Source organism: Bacillus rossius, chromosome 7 (assembly GCF_032445375.1).
Source record: "Bacillus rossius redtenbacheri isolate Brsri chromosome 7, Brsri_v3, whole genome shotgun sequence".
Taxonomy (NCBI): domain Eukaryota; kingdom Metazoa; phylum Arthropoda; class Insecta; order Phasmatodea; family Bacillidae; genus Bacillus; species Bacillus rossius.
This window is the reverse complement of record NC_086335.1, coordinates 59,982,325-59,997,319: the sequence shown is the minus strand read 5'-3', so window position 1 is coordinate 59,997,319 and position 14,995 is coordinate 59,982,325. Positions and strand designations below refer to the sequence as shown.

General features: G+C 34.3%; 1 protein-coding gene across 10 annotated transcripts in view; it reads right to left on the bottom strand.

The window, feature by feature from the left end:
• LOC134534138 (broad-complex core protein-like) overlaps nucleotides 1-14,995 on the bottom strand; it is a 169,887-nt gene that overhangs the window by 53,572 nt on the left and 101,320 nt on the right. Inside the window, exon 5 of one of the 10 annotated variants that reach the window (XM_063372245.1) lies at nucleotides 5,463-5,772. The exons of the other annotated variants lie outside the window; for them this stretch is intronic. Coding sequence (XP_063228315.1) covers nucleotides 5,489-5,772 — 284 coding nt within the window. The 3' untranslated portion in view covers nucleotides 5,463-5,488. Of the gene's footprint in view, nucleotides 1-5,462; nucleotides 5,773-14,995 lie in introns of those variants that run through there. 10 annotated transcript variants of the gene reach the window in all.

The window sequence follows — 14,995 nt, the reverse complement described above, 5'->3', positions numbered from 1 at the left end:
GAACAATTCACCAACCCAGAAACCTCTTGGCACAGCTAGAGTGCAAACTGTCGTGAAAATCCTCAAGCAATGGAGAACAAACCCATGGCCCCTGACCGTGGAAATAATAGCTGACCTCCATAATACCAGTTCCCTCTATAAAATCAATCACTGGCTAGAAAAAGCCTTAGAACGTGCTACGTGAAAACTTTTTTGAGCCCCTGCCTTTGTACCCTCAGCCTCATAAAAAAAATTTTATCTGTGAGATCTGGCCAAGAGCAAAAATTCACACCGTAGTAATAATAAGACACGTGGTAATTACTTACTTTAAAGGTACGTAAATATGTCCATTTAAAAAATCAGTATTCACCAAGACAAGTGTCCAATTATGAAGTGATGGGTTGGCAACTAGGGAACAACTGCTGTCTGTTTAGTGTGAATGACCAATAAAAAACCCTTGCACCAGATTAGTCAGGTTTAATATGTGGCGTTGTGAAGGAACACACCTCCCACCAATTTCCGTGCATAGATGTTTTTAAAATAACTGTAGAAAAATTTACCAACAAGGGTTATTTTGATTGACATCTGGATGCATTTAAAATGATTTAAAATGTTTTATTAAAGCTCTTAAAAGTAACGTTTACCCATTTCATCAAGTAGGTAGGTTACGGAAGTAACTGAACATAATTTTCCACTGTTTTATTGTGGTATTTAAGTTTATAGTTTGTGTGAAAGTCATCACCCTTATTAGCAAAATATTTGCTGCCAAGAAAGAGACATAAACAGGTATTCATGGTTGAGCATGGAAACTCAAGGATAAATGTATCATCACAATTAGAAAGAGACAGAGAAGGAAAAATCCTTGATTATGTGTGTGAAAAATTGTTCCTCTGTAATAATATGTGTCATGATTGGCCCAGGGTATAAAGAGTGTTGAAAATTTATATACGATTGTTGGGAATATGTAACAATCCCCCTCCCTTGTGGAGGAAGAAGTTTCCTTATGGTACCTTGATGACGTGTCAAGCACAATTATCATGTAACTAGTGAAGAGATAATTTAACGTCTATGGTACAAACAGAGCTGAACTAAACCATTTTTTGACATATTTTGAAATATTTATTTATCATAGTCATCGGTAATCGCCCTAGGCAGTGCAATGGTAATAATACCTGTTGGCGTCTCAAGCAAACTTGTTTTCCTTGGCCATATCATGAGTAGTCAATCGCCATGGGACTTATTATTGCAAACCATCCTCGAATCACGTCATCACTGTGGCCCATCACTATGTACAAGGCCGCGTTTAGAGGAAAAAGGGCAAAAGGATACACTTGCTCTGTGCCACATATTACAAGTAGTATATAAATGTTCCTTCGGCGCCTGGGTTCTGGGTGCAGAGCCGGAGCCGACCACCATCTTGGATTGTGATGTCATGGCGGTCATCTTGGATAAACTTGACCTTTGACCTTTACCCTGGTGGCCATTTTGGATTCATAATCTTTAATTTCACCATTTTGAATTCTAGAACATTCCACCATCTTGTAATCGAAAGTCCCACTCATTAGTGTTGCAATTTTCGTTAAGGCCGCCATCTTGAGAATCCGTAATTATTATCAGATATAAATAGTAAAAATTAAAAAAAAATATTAACACATTGAATTTAAATTTTTTTAATAAAACGAATGTTCACCATTTTGAAATTCGTCCACAATTTTGAAATTCGTCGGCCATTTTGAAATTTGTCTGCCATTTTGTAATTTGTCTGCCATCTTGAAAATACATATATTTTATAAATTTTAACAGGGAAAATTCTAAAATTAAAAAATTTTATAAATAACTATTTTAATAAAAATTATTCTGCCATTTTGAAAATTGTCTGCCATATTAAAAATCAGTATTTGTTACGCTAGGAAATTGGGAAATATTGTGTAATCTATAAAAAATTATGTAATTTTTATAATAAAATTTATAAAGAGGTACTGGGTTCAAACCCAGTGATTGCAATTTAAAACTTACTTATATATATTTATTTATAGTGAATTAATTATAAATTTTATATCATTGAGGATCCTTACATGTAATAAATAATATGAGCAATAAATCTTTGCTTTGAAACACATTATTTTATCCTATATACAGGTATAGTTACGCTCATTACTGATTCACTGATTGTAACCTTGGAGATAAGCATATCATTAAGCACAAATATTAGCCTACTCCATAGAGATGTGTATAATATAAAAAAAACAAGTCTAAAAATAGAGTATACCATTTGAAATACAGCTATATAAGTGGAACATGCCTTGATTATTAAATTAAAGTGTTTGTTATATTTATGATTTTAAATAGGTGCCTTACAACCTCCTAGTAGCATATATTCATGCAATCTATTTTAATCAATCTTTTATATAATATTGTCACTTGTTTATATGTGCATGGCAAAAGTTTACCTAAACCTTTGATGATAGCAATTTGTGTGGGTATCACAAAGATGCAGAGCTAAAATTGTTAAGACGACAATTGTTAGACAGGCCTCTGAAATAACTCCAGGCCTCACATTTACCTACAACAGCCCTAAGTCAATGCTCTCTTATTGGGGTTGTCACATATGCAGACACCCCCTCGCGTCTACTGGAGGATCTGCAGAAGTCTCCTGGCCAGTCTGTCACCATCGTGCGAACATCCAGGGGATATGGAAGAAAGCTCGTAGCAAAGCAAAGAGTGCAGAAGTGATGCAAACATCGGGCAGCGGCCAGGTGTGAAATGTCATCACCATTATTTCAAGGTAAAACGCGCTGAGACCATCACTTTGAACAATTTCGTAAAACATAATTTATTAGAGAACACACTTATGTGGTGTTAAAGTAACATAATAAGAAGCCACTTGCATTTGCTTGTTTACGGTATTGGGCATGAAACTGAGATTATAAGTTCGTTCACTATATAAAATACAAAAACACCTTCTACCACTACTCTGCACTCTTTCAAGGTCATCTTGTATATATTTTACATTATAAATAAATTACAGAACTGAATTCTCAATAGAGTAATGAAGTATTTTAGGGAAGAAAAACACTGATATATTGGTGACAGCACAGTAATATCTAACTGAAAATCAATTAAAAGTGTTTCATTTATGTGACAAAACTTAAATAAACTGTTATGACCAAATTCCTTTGTGCATCACTTTCAACATGACACAAAATGGTTGTCCATTAAATCATTACAACAAAATATAACAATTAGAGAAATAACACTTTTACCATCAAAGTAAAAAAAAATATACTTTGGATTATGCTGAATCCGAAATACTTGTAAGAATTTACAATGCAAAATCCAGATTCGATGATCCCTAGCAGATCCATTCTGGATTTTGGGCAAGAGGGAAATAATTAGATGCTGTCAGAGGCCAATTCACTACCGAGAGTCAGTGCAAAGCACTGTAATTCCTTACTCACACGGACAGACAGCCCAACATACCCATTCCTAATCAGAGTTCATTGTTTGACCGCTACACATCCTCAGTTTCCCACCACCGCAGAATTCCCACCTTTCCACCCACGTTGATCGTAGCAACACAATGCCAAGTACATCCAGCCCAAGAGGAGTTGGACGTGAGGTAGTTAGTGGTGGCTCCAATGCTCGGAGCCAGCACAGCAGGGATACCCATTCCAAAGGAGGGTGGATGCATTGAGCGCCAATACAGCTCGGGCCCTAGCCTGCAGATCTTGGAGGGGTTAGACAGACCCCCCACTGGGCGACCTACTGATGTGTAGGCTCGGGTGAGAGGCAACAGAAGTTCTGGTTCAGGGTATAGACCCTGAGCCACTTATAAGTCAGCAAAACTCACGACCGTAATGATGAAGAGATCAGAAACCCCTCTGGCCAGGTTTATGCCAAGAAGGACAACACTTCATCTTATCTATCTTTCCATCCATGAAGGGCACTCACGAGCTGAGTTTAATTTGATTACTACAAAGATACCACAAATCCACTAGTCATAAATTACTAACAAAGATTTAGCTTAAAAATAATTTAAATTTTCTTGATTTTTTTTTTTTTTTTACAAATTTTAAGTAAGTTAGTTTTTTTTTGTATATTACCTATTAAATTCAGATTTACCTATAATTTTTTTTGTGAATAAAAAGATCAGAAAAATCAGTTCAATTCTAGATCATAAATTTTAACAAAGCATTAAAAAGAAAAGGTTACTCCCTTTGTTAGGTGATATTTTTTTTCTTTATAAAAAGGAACTATATTAAAATTATTAATTTTTGAGATTCATTTTGAGGGACAAACAAAAAAACCTCACAACCCAAAGTAGCCCTAGGCTACCAAAAATAAACTTGCAAATGCTTTCAAAACTTTATGCAACTTCTTATTTTTTCTTCTGAGAATGTAATGTGAAATAAATACACCCTCAGCAAATCCTTTAGATTTCTTTATAGCCCTACAGGTGAGTTTCAATGTTGCCATCTTGCAGAACAGAGTAACAAATTTAATGACCATGTAGCAATAGCCTGCAGAGTACTAATTATAACAAGAAAGAAGTTTGGCAAATATGTTTTTTTTTACTTTAACATGTAAATATTTTTAATTTTAAATAATTGTGGATAGATCAAATAGCAATGTTAAAACCATCAGAGCTCCTTAATGATGATTGAAAAATAGTGAAGCAAAATTATATTAATTGGCTATTGTACTAAAGCACCTGGCAGTATCCAGTATACCTCTGAAATAATCAATAATGTGTGCCATCATTCAGAGGGCTGAAGAATATTTGTGCAAGATGAATTTTATTGATCCATAGGACTTTTGAGATGGCAGGTTTATCTGTTCTTATATACACACATGTGAGCCAAATGTTACGGTATTTTTCTATTACTAAAAATATTAACAAATAAACATTACTTAATGCATGGGCGTCGCAACCGGGAAGGGGGGGGGGGGGGGGGGGGGGGGGACACGTCCCCCCCCCAATAATAAAAGTCTTCAATTTCGTCCCCTCCAATAATACATTTAGTTTCGTAGTTATATTAAAAATATGATTTCTGTGATACAACCCATATGTTGCGCATGGTGCATTTAGTCCAATCGTGGTAATGTGAGCATTTTTTTAATTCGATCTTCGTGTCAAATCAAAATCAGGCCCGATACCGAATGTGGATATGTTAACTGTGTTTTTACAAATTTGTTCTCTGAAAATATTTTTTAGAAAAAATAAATTATATATTGCAACCAATATTTAGGAAAGAAAAATGCCTAAAAACCACCTTTTTGCACCTTTAAACCCCAAATTTTGCCGGAAACCCCGGTTTTTTTTTCTCCCAGGGGATGGACATTCCTCAACAACTAAATCAATTGAAGTCGTCCCCCCCCCCCCCCCCCCCCAAAAAAATATATCCTTGCGACGCCCATGCTTAATGTTACTTTTTTTTTTCCAGCTGAGAATCCAGTGTTATGTTTGCATGAACGTCTGCACGTCTGCTCACAAGTAACTAACAGCCATCTACACGGCGCTCCCCTGGCCAGATCTCTGCCTGGAGGGGGCGTGCGCCTGGGACCTGTGGGACACGAGACTGCTGCGCGAGCTGTACGCCCGCCTGCACAGCTCGCACGCAAACACGCGTCCGCCAGGCGCCCTGTGCACATCCTCCAAGTGCCTGTGGAGCGACCACGCGCGGGAAAACGACTTGTCGCACGCCCGGCAATACGGCGGTTGGGGGCCGCCCCGTTCCCGGCAGGGTAAAGCGCTTGGCGTTTGTAACCGATAATGTCCTCCCTCCCGCGGGGCTGCAACCAAGAGCATACCGGAACACTCGTCTAAAACGGCGCGTCGAAAATCAGGGTCACTCGCTTGGTGAGACACATTTCCCTCAAAACACACAGCAAACAAACCTCCCGGACCCCTGACAAGATTTTTCCTTTCGAAGAAGCCATTATCAACTGATATAATTTTTATTACTCAAAACTATCAAATAAACCTTGAAAAATAATATACGGTAAGACTTGCGGTTGAATTATGTCCAAACGGCGCATCGAAATCAGGTCACTCACTGGGTGAGACACATTTCCCTCAAAACACACAGCAAACAAACCTTCCGGACCCCTAACGACAGATTCCTTTCGAAGAAGCCATTATCAACTGATTTAATTTTTATTACTCAAAACTATCAAATAAACCTTGAAAAATAATATACGGTACGACTTGTGGTTGAATTATGTCCAAACGGCGCATCGAAATCAGGTCACTCACTTGGTGAGACACATTTCCCTCAAAACACACAACAAACAAAACTCCCGACCCCTGACAACAGATTCCTTTCGAAGAAGCCATTATCAACCGATATAATTTTTATTACTCAAAACTATAAAATAAACCTTGAAAAATAATACACGGTAAGACTTGTGGTTGAGTACTATGAATCACAGATGCTCTCTCTTGAATAAATTTCTTACTTAATCTTGAGTAGACACATTTGCCTAGTTTTAAAAAAGGTGGGGCCTGTGTTGATATCACTCAATACTATACCATAAAAACCTCCAACATGAACAGCAACTATGAACATGAAAAAAGAATTTAGTTATTATTTTTTTTAGGTCTAGATAAAAAAACTTGCTTGCATTTTTGAGAAATTGATGACACAAAACAGATGAAAGAAAATATTTAGTTATAAAATATAAACATAGGCATTATGGCCATTACTGCTGAATAACAAAGTACTTAAATAAACAATCACTTTGATAATTTAATTGCAAAAATAATAAAATTTGTTATCTGTAACAATCTCAAAAGTCCTCTGGATCAATCAAATTCACCATGTACAAATATTCTTCAGCTCTCAGAATGTTGGTACACATTCTTGATTATGCTGATTTTCTACTATTCAAAGATATATTGGATACTGCCAGGTGCTTTATTACAACAGCCATTTAATATATTTTTGCTTTAATATTTTTCAATATTTATTAAGGAGCTCAGATGGTTTTAACATTATCTATACCACAATGATTTAAAATTAAAAACAATTTTAAAATTCAGGCTGTACTACCCCATGCACAGTTTATATAAAGAGGCTTTATAGGTACTTAATTTTTAAAATTTAATTTGTGTGTTTTGTCTGCCACATTATTAGACAGATATATACAAGAACACAATTAAGGAAAATTGAGTAAAGGATTGGGGCTACCTAATCTAAACATCTTCCATCACGAAACGTGAAAAATTTTTACACAAATGTGAGTGTGTCTTTAAAGACAAATAAATAAAATACAAGCTGAAAACACGATGAAGTGGAAAAATTGTTGGCTTGCTTAAGCAATTTCAAACAATGAGTATACCAATCAGTGGTTTTTTACACATTAAATTTGTTTACATAGGTTGATGTATCCAATGGTAAAAATTTCAATGACCAGTGGTTTTTTAATATTTCCTGCTTATAATGTTTTTTCCTTATGGCGCCTTGAAAAACATAACAGGGTTCTATTGCATTCATTAGAGTAATCAGCATTCCGAAATGTTAATGAACATATCTGTAACACCCTTACCATTTAATTGTGCAGTTTTGTTAGAATATGACTAGTTTGATTTTGCGGGTTTGCGCTGGCAATTTTTTTTACAATAATAAACATGAGTGTATCTCTTCACTAAAAGTTGCATAAGGTGAAACTGAATCAACTTTGAAATTGTAAGAAAACAGTGGTCAAACAATGTACTTGACAACCTGCACAATTTCCTGGACCCTCCAGTACAGCCGGAGTTTCAAGCCTGGAATCTGGTATCTTCAGGATGATATTCTCATCTCTTTTCTTGATGATGTAGTTGAATCTAACTTCACTTTGTTTCTTTTGCAGTCTTGGAACGAAAATACAATCTTCTTCTGACAAACTTTTTCTCGTCTTCTCAAAAGACAATTCGGCCTTAATATTTTGTTGTGAAAATATATTATTTCAGTTTCTTTCTTCTCTGTACTTAATCATTTCCTAGCATCCTTTGCTCTAAAAATTATTCACCTCAATTAAATATCTGATGTGTATAAGTAAAGTTATTTAACTATTCTGCTAAAAAGAAATATGTATTTCAAAGTACTTCATTCACTAAAAAAGCATGCTAGTCTGCCCATAGTGCATCCTACAAATCTGAACTTTTTGAGTCAACTTTTGACAATCACATCTCTACATTAGTGCATAAACTATAACTTAAGAGCATAGCTTTAGATTACACTATGTACAAATGAAAACCTACTAGGGCAAGTATGCAACGTCTTTAATTATCTTACTGATTAAAATAAAACACTCAGCAAATACTTTACAAAAGTATTCAGCTAACTTAAAAATGGACTACAACTTAATTTTATTAAAACTCTAAGTACTCTTAGGGGTCCAACAGTCTCAAGAATAAATATTCACAAAGAAATTACAAAATAAAATTTGTAAATTTTAATCAACTATACTGTACCAACAAAGTACAATATTAGATGGACCATACACACACATTAATTATTTGAAAGCTTTCTGCAGAAAATGTTGAAAGAGTGTTTGGCACTGTGAAACTTATGGTTCGGTTTTACATGGGTAGTTAGTTACTCATAGTTTTCTTTTCATTACAGTATTGCTTTATGGCTTTCCTGTAATTTTATTTAGATCACTTCTTGCATTTTATGTTTCATATATACAAATGTATACAAGAACACAATTAAGGAAAATTGAGTACAGGATTGGGGCTATCCCACTCTAAACGTCTTCCATCACGAATCGTGAAAGAATTTTACAGAAATGTGGAGTGTGTCATCTAATAGCAGTAAAAAGTAATGAAAGTGTTAATGATTATGATCACATAATATAAAAGACCTTTCACAGATTGAAAATAATGCTACGTAAACATCTGTTGAGAAAATTTATGACCCAACAAGACATCATCACAATTCATTTCCTGGAAAAATCCTCAAATAATAGTAACTGCGGTATAAGAAATAACAAACATGGCAAGTGAGATAGAGCTTAAAAGAAGCACTTTTCAATGTTTTATGTTCACTTAGAGCAAATATTTTGAAGGGAAAAATTCAATTTTACGCTTATGAAATACTAAATAAAAAAGGTTATACATTTTATTTATGTTTTATACATTTTATATATATTATATTGTCTTATATACACATATGAAGTAAAGGTAAAACTCATCCACCCGTAATGAAACTAGAGGCAATCCTGACAATCGAAAATCTGGATAATATGGATAATAAGCAAAATAAAATCCTTAAATAAGCAGACTTACCATTTATTAAGATAAAAAACAAAGTTTTGTAACAAAAATACATAGTATACATGCCCTATATTATTTACAAGACATTAAAAAATATAAAAATTACTTTCCACATAATTTCTTAACAAAGAATTCATCTACTTTCTTCTGTTTCAAACACAAGCATTTCATTGCCATAATTCTACTATCTATCCAGGAACCGTACATTGAATCAAACTAAAAAGTGAATATTTGGCATACTTATAGTTGCATTCTTGCTAACTTAGTTAAAAATCTTTATGTGAACATTAAGTAAAATGTCTAAAAATCTTATACAGATTATTTGGAGATACAGATCAACGAGGGCCGAATAAACAAGGTTTTACTGTATTAAACTTTTATATAAGATTATTCAACCCTGGTTATCCCTTCTGAAGATAGTTTAATCCAAGTTAGTTATGATATCAGGGAATCGGCCCATACTGAATGAAGCCTCTCTAGTCACCTGATTGGTTCAAAACAACATAGGTGCTGGCCACTGCTGCCAGATTATTGACAAATTTTAGTAGCTGGAATACAAATTCAGCATATTTAAAATTGCATACGCAATACACACTCCAAATAATCATTAAATACTTCATAGATAGCAGAAACATGACGTCAACCAGAGCTGCGCCCTCCCTTGAGCCCGATGTGTCCCCTGTTCCGCCAGCGCCACCACCCTCCCACCACCACCACCCTCTGTTTGAACCGCCCGCCACGGTGACGTGTGCATGCGTGTGTGTGTGTGAGCCGCAAGAGGCATTAGAGGCACGGCGACGGCCCAGAAACGTAAAATATTAATTAATAAGTAAAGAAATAAAGGGCTATGTATTGTGTGTTTTTATAATTTCGCTCAGTGTTTTGTCTTAAGTCACAGGAAGGACGGCGCAGCGCCACACGTGGCCGCTACAGGAACTGCCGACGAATAATCTTTAGACAATATTTAATTAAGTATACTGTTATGAAATCAGATGGAAGTCTCACAAATTGTCATTTAATTATTACTAATTTTTAAAAGGGTAAACTATGTTAGTAATTAGATTAATTATAAGTTAACAAGCTAACGGGAACTCGAGGGTTGGAAGACACCATGACACCCTGTTGACCAATCAGTCTTGTTCTTCCGCCGCCCGGAGTGGGACGCTCCCGCACCTCGTCGACTTAATTGTTTGGTAATATCTGATCCGTTAGCATCCGTTTCGCATATATTAATCTAAAACGCTTTCTTTCTGCCGCTGAGAGCGGGTGTTAGGAACCAGCGAAGCATTATTAGGGTCGTGTGCCTCGTCGCACTTGGGCGACGTCACGGCCCGAGAAAGGAGTCTCGCCGGGTCCACGTGGTGGCGCCCAAACTCATTATCCGCCTTCTTAAACAACCCTGTGTGATAGCAAACAATCACTTTAAAACTAACTCCAAATATTTATTACAAATTTACAGTAAGCAAAAAATTTTTACTTTAAATTAAAAATATATATTTCATCCTCTAGCTTGTACGCAGACTTGGCGTTACAAGTTCCATCATGTCTTTTTAAGCTCTCTCTTCGCGTAAATGACTTGCCACATCAAACACAACTTTATTTATATATATATATAATCTTGTCAACACTACTTTAAGATGTTTTTAGACTAACCATTACACCCATGTTAAGATGAGGTTTCATAGGACTGCATAGGTACCAGGCAAGGGTCTGAAAATCATACTGGTGGCGCTTCGTACTGTTTCACTTGCTAACTACTTGCAGGATTGGCATGACCCACCTCCCTACAGGAAAAGGAGTACGCTGACTAATTCTTCCGCTATGCGTGATATAGAAATTACATTTGTTTCTTAATGATTAAATGGTACATACATCATTAGTGAGAATGGATTATTGAAAGAAAAATATGTGTATTAAAGGCGACTTTTCTGAATTAAAAGCAGAAAAGTGATTCGGCAAACATCTGTTGCTCTTCCACCCTGCCAAGTAACTCTTGATTAAGTAATTTATCTGCCTACGATTATACTGCACTTATTTTTTTTTTTAATTTTAGTGTTTATTTAAACATTATGTTGTTTACATAAATTGACAGCCGAGGAAAATTATAAATAAACAATGTCCTCGCTCAGCAGAATTTGAAAACTGCTGAAACACGTCGCTGCAGTTCTTTACTAAGTTAGCAATGAATATAATATATTGAAAACAGACATGTTACAAACATGGGGGAAAATCATGTTCGACTAGAGCTGTAAAAGAAAAGAATTCCAAGGGGAAAGTGATAAGTGACATATACCCTAAGACAGGTCTAAAATATTGTGCACACATTTATACTTTACAATTAGATGCCATTGTTGATATTACAAGTCTTTTGGGTCAAATATTGCAAGCATGAAACAGAAGAGAAGTTCAACCGTCTGTAAAAGCGTAAAGTTCAGTACTGCTAGATGAGTGTAGAAATATAACTACAGAAATCTTACGAAATCAGAGTAACTGGTTAGCTACGTAATTACCTAGCTTTTAATCTATTAAATGAAAAGGAACAGACATTACGAAAAACTATGTGTGTGTTTGTAATGCAAAGGCACTTACCATTTCTGTAACAACATGAGACCAGGCAGATTGTGAGGAATTGTTCCATGAAAGAAAACTCCACATCTCAGCAAGCAGAGAACATTTTCACTCATCAACAAATAATTTTTTGGCAGATACTCATTAAATTCTAACTGATGTCGCTGCATGAAATTTAAAATATGGAAAAGTTATGGAATCTGAAGCCATGGCCAATTATCAAAAGATATTATTAAACAATAGGTGTACACTGTGGACCGGTAGTTCATGACTTCGTGGAAGCCCAGATGATTTTGTAGTTAGTGGAAGCAGGGTTGAAAGATTATTAGAAGTTAAGTGTCAAATTGTATGCAAGATAAAGTGCATAATAGAAACGGTACTAAATGTTAATTTAAAATATTTATATCCAGACAAAAGGGTAAATGTTAAATTAAAAAATAATACTAGAATGTTTTCTACCAGTGTCATATACTAATAAATATATATAACAGGTATTGATAAATGTGACTTTTCATTTTACAGTAGAAAACAACATGTACACATAAAATTAGAAAAGAACTTAGTGTAAGTTTAAGAATGGCATTGATGAAATAATCACAGATACATACATTATAACAAAACTCCATTCATCCCAGATTGTATGTCACCTCTGTTTATCTGTTGTTGTCTAGCTTTATTATCTATTTTTACTTAACTGAACTTTACTAATATACTATAGAAGTTTATTTAATACCTGTATAACATCAGCTTGTTTAAATGGTTGAAAACTATTTTTGTGTAATATTTATTAATAATGGACATATGAACAAGATCATCAACATATGGGAGCAGTTCAACCAACAGTTTGTGTAACAAACATTAAAGATTTTAATTTGTTCAATGCACCTCTCCATATGATTTAAACACTGGAAATGATGTAAATAGTTTCCACTTCTTCAGTAGTTAATTTTCTATCATGAAGATATGGTGGAGTTACAACGATAACCGCTCTGTTGAGAGGATTGTTTTATCTCCTGAAATCCTTTGCCAGCTATGGTCTCATCACCATTTTCTAATACAGTCAATAATCCACAATCGCTTGTAATGAATGCGTCACTTGATATGCCACGAAGCATTTGTATTTAAATGTTCAACATCACACTTTGTGAAATGTCCATCACAAATTTTATTGTGTAAGGATCCTTGTAATAAAAGTAAAGAAACACTCTTCGACAGACAAAAAGTGGCCGTCTAACTAATCTATGTACAATAAATTATTACTCTGCATCAAGGATACTTTCTTTTGAACTATGCATGCATTGTTTCCACAATACTTTCCCTGCTAAGTGTTGTGACACATAATTAGTCATTGTAGATGCTAGTGGCATTAGAGGAGTGGTGAAAATGTGTGATATAGTTATATGGTGAACCCCAAACATCACCCTCATAATAAAATTGGCCTATGAAAAGCCAATTTCATCTTCATCAAAAATACTAACCAACAATTTTCTTTAATAATCTTGCCGTACGACTGTGTTTAATAGTTAGCAAAGTAAAACAAAATTATATTTAAAAATAATAATAATAATTAAAAACATGCTTTCAATGTTATATGAACTAAAAAGTAAAAAAAAATATTTAAATATAAGTAATTTGTTCAAAAGCTAAAGAATGAGCTACAACGCTGTATAATGTATTTTTTTTAATAAGCTTCAAATAAGAATCAAGTAATAAGTAAAACAATTAATATTAATAAAAAATGCATGGGGTGCTCTCTTTTTCATTTTCATAATGACTCTGTCCTAAAGAATAAACATTTGCGGTAAAAAATATTAAGACAAATGATATGAAGCATGTGTTGCTCTCTTCTTTCATTTTCTTAATGACCCTATGCTAATAAATAGACATAGTTAGAAAATTTAAGACAACTGATATCAAGCACCCCATGCTTTTTTTTCTCAATAAAATTAATTGTTTTGCTTATTACTTTAGTCTTATTTTAAGCTTATTAAAAAATTACGATATACAGAGTTTCAGTTCCTTCTTTTGCTTTTGAACAAATTACTTAAATTTGAAGATTATTTTATTACATTGTAGTTCATACACCATAGAAAGTGCATTTTTTTTTTTTAGTTTTTGAAAATAATTTTATTTTTTAGTTTATATTTAAATTTTTATAAATTCCTCAAAATGCATCACATAATCAATTTGTCATCAGAAACATTGATATAACTATAAATTACAAAGAGCATGCTGATACTCATTGACTAATCATTTTTCTATGGAAAAAAATATCAATTCTGTGATATGTTTTTCTAAAAAAGTGATTCAGTTAACAATATTTTTGAGAAAATGATCATTTCGTTGAAAGGGACAGGACCCATCCACCTAAGAGAGGGGTTGACCTACTTGTTCCTCAAACAAATTCAAGTAAATATTAATGGAATACTGTGGAATGTAAATATTAATGGAATGCTTGGTAAATATGTAGTTGGGCGATATGTGTTAAAAAAAATTGTTTAATCCAAAAATAACTTTTATTCTATGCTCTTTAACTTCCTCTTTTCATTAAACTCTGCGGAGATAAGAAATTCCAAATACTTTAGGAGATATAGAATTTTTTAATTTTCATCACAATACATGTGCATTCATGCGGCGTTCAACATTGTTTCTTGTTTACGAGTATAATTTTGTTTTTATTGGAGAATGTTATCACGTTATGTTATATTTGTTATTTGGATATTGTTGCACCAGTAATAAGTAAAAAAAAAAAAATAATAAATAAATAAATAAAATACATGAGTTCCTACTGTTCATCTTTTGTCCCGGTTTGTTAGGTCAGGTCAGTTATATTATAAATACTTTAAAACTAATCAACCATTAAAATTAATTCATATTATTTTTAATGTCCGCTTAGTTTGAAAGTATGTATTTATAATGCAACTGACCTGACCTAATTGACCATTTTACACTAGGCGCAATATAACTCCGAGCTTGAGCTACGTCACCCATGAGGAGTAGGGACTGCAACACGTGTGGGGGGTCGGGTGGATGAGGAGGGGGTATAAGCAGATACGGCGACCTTGCACAGCAGGTAGAGAAAAGCAGAAAACATTGACCACTTACCACTGACGTTCCAAGCACTACCTCAGTTCTTCAACGCCACTGACTGTTCCATCCGAAGTGTCTGATGTGTAAACGTCACTG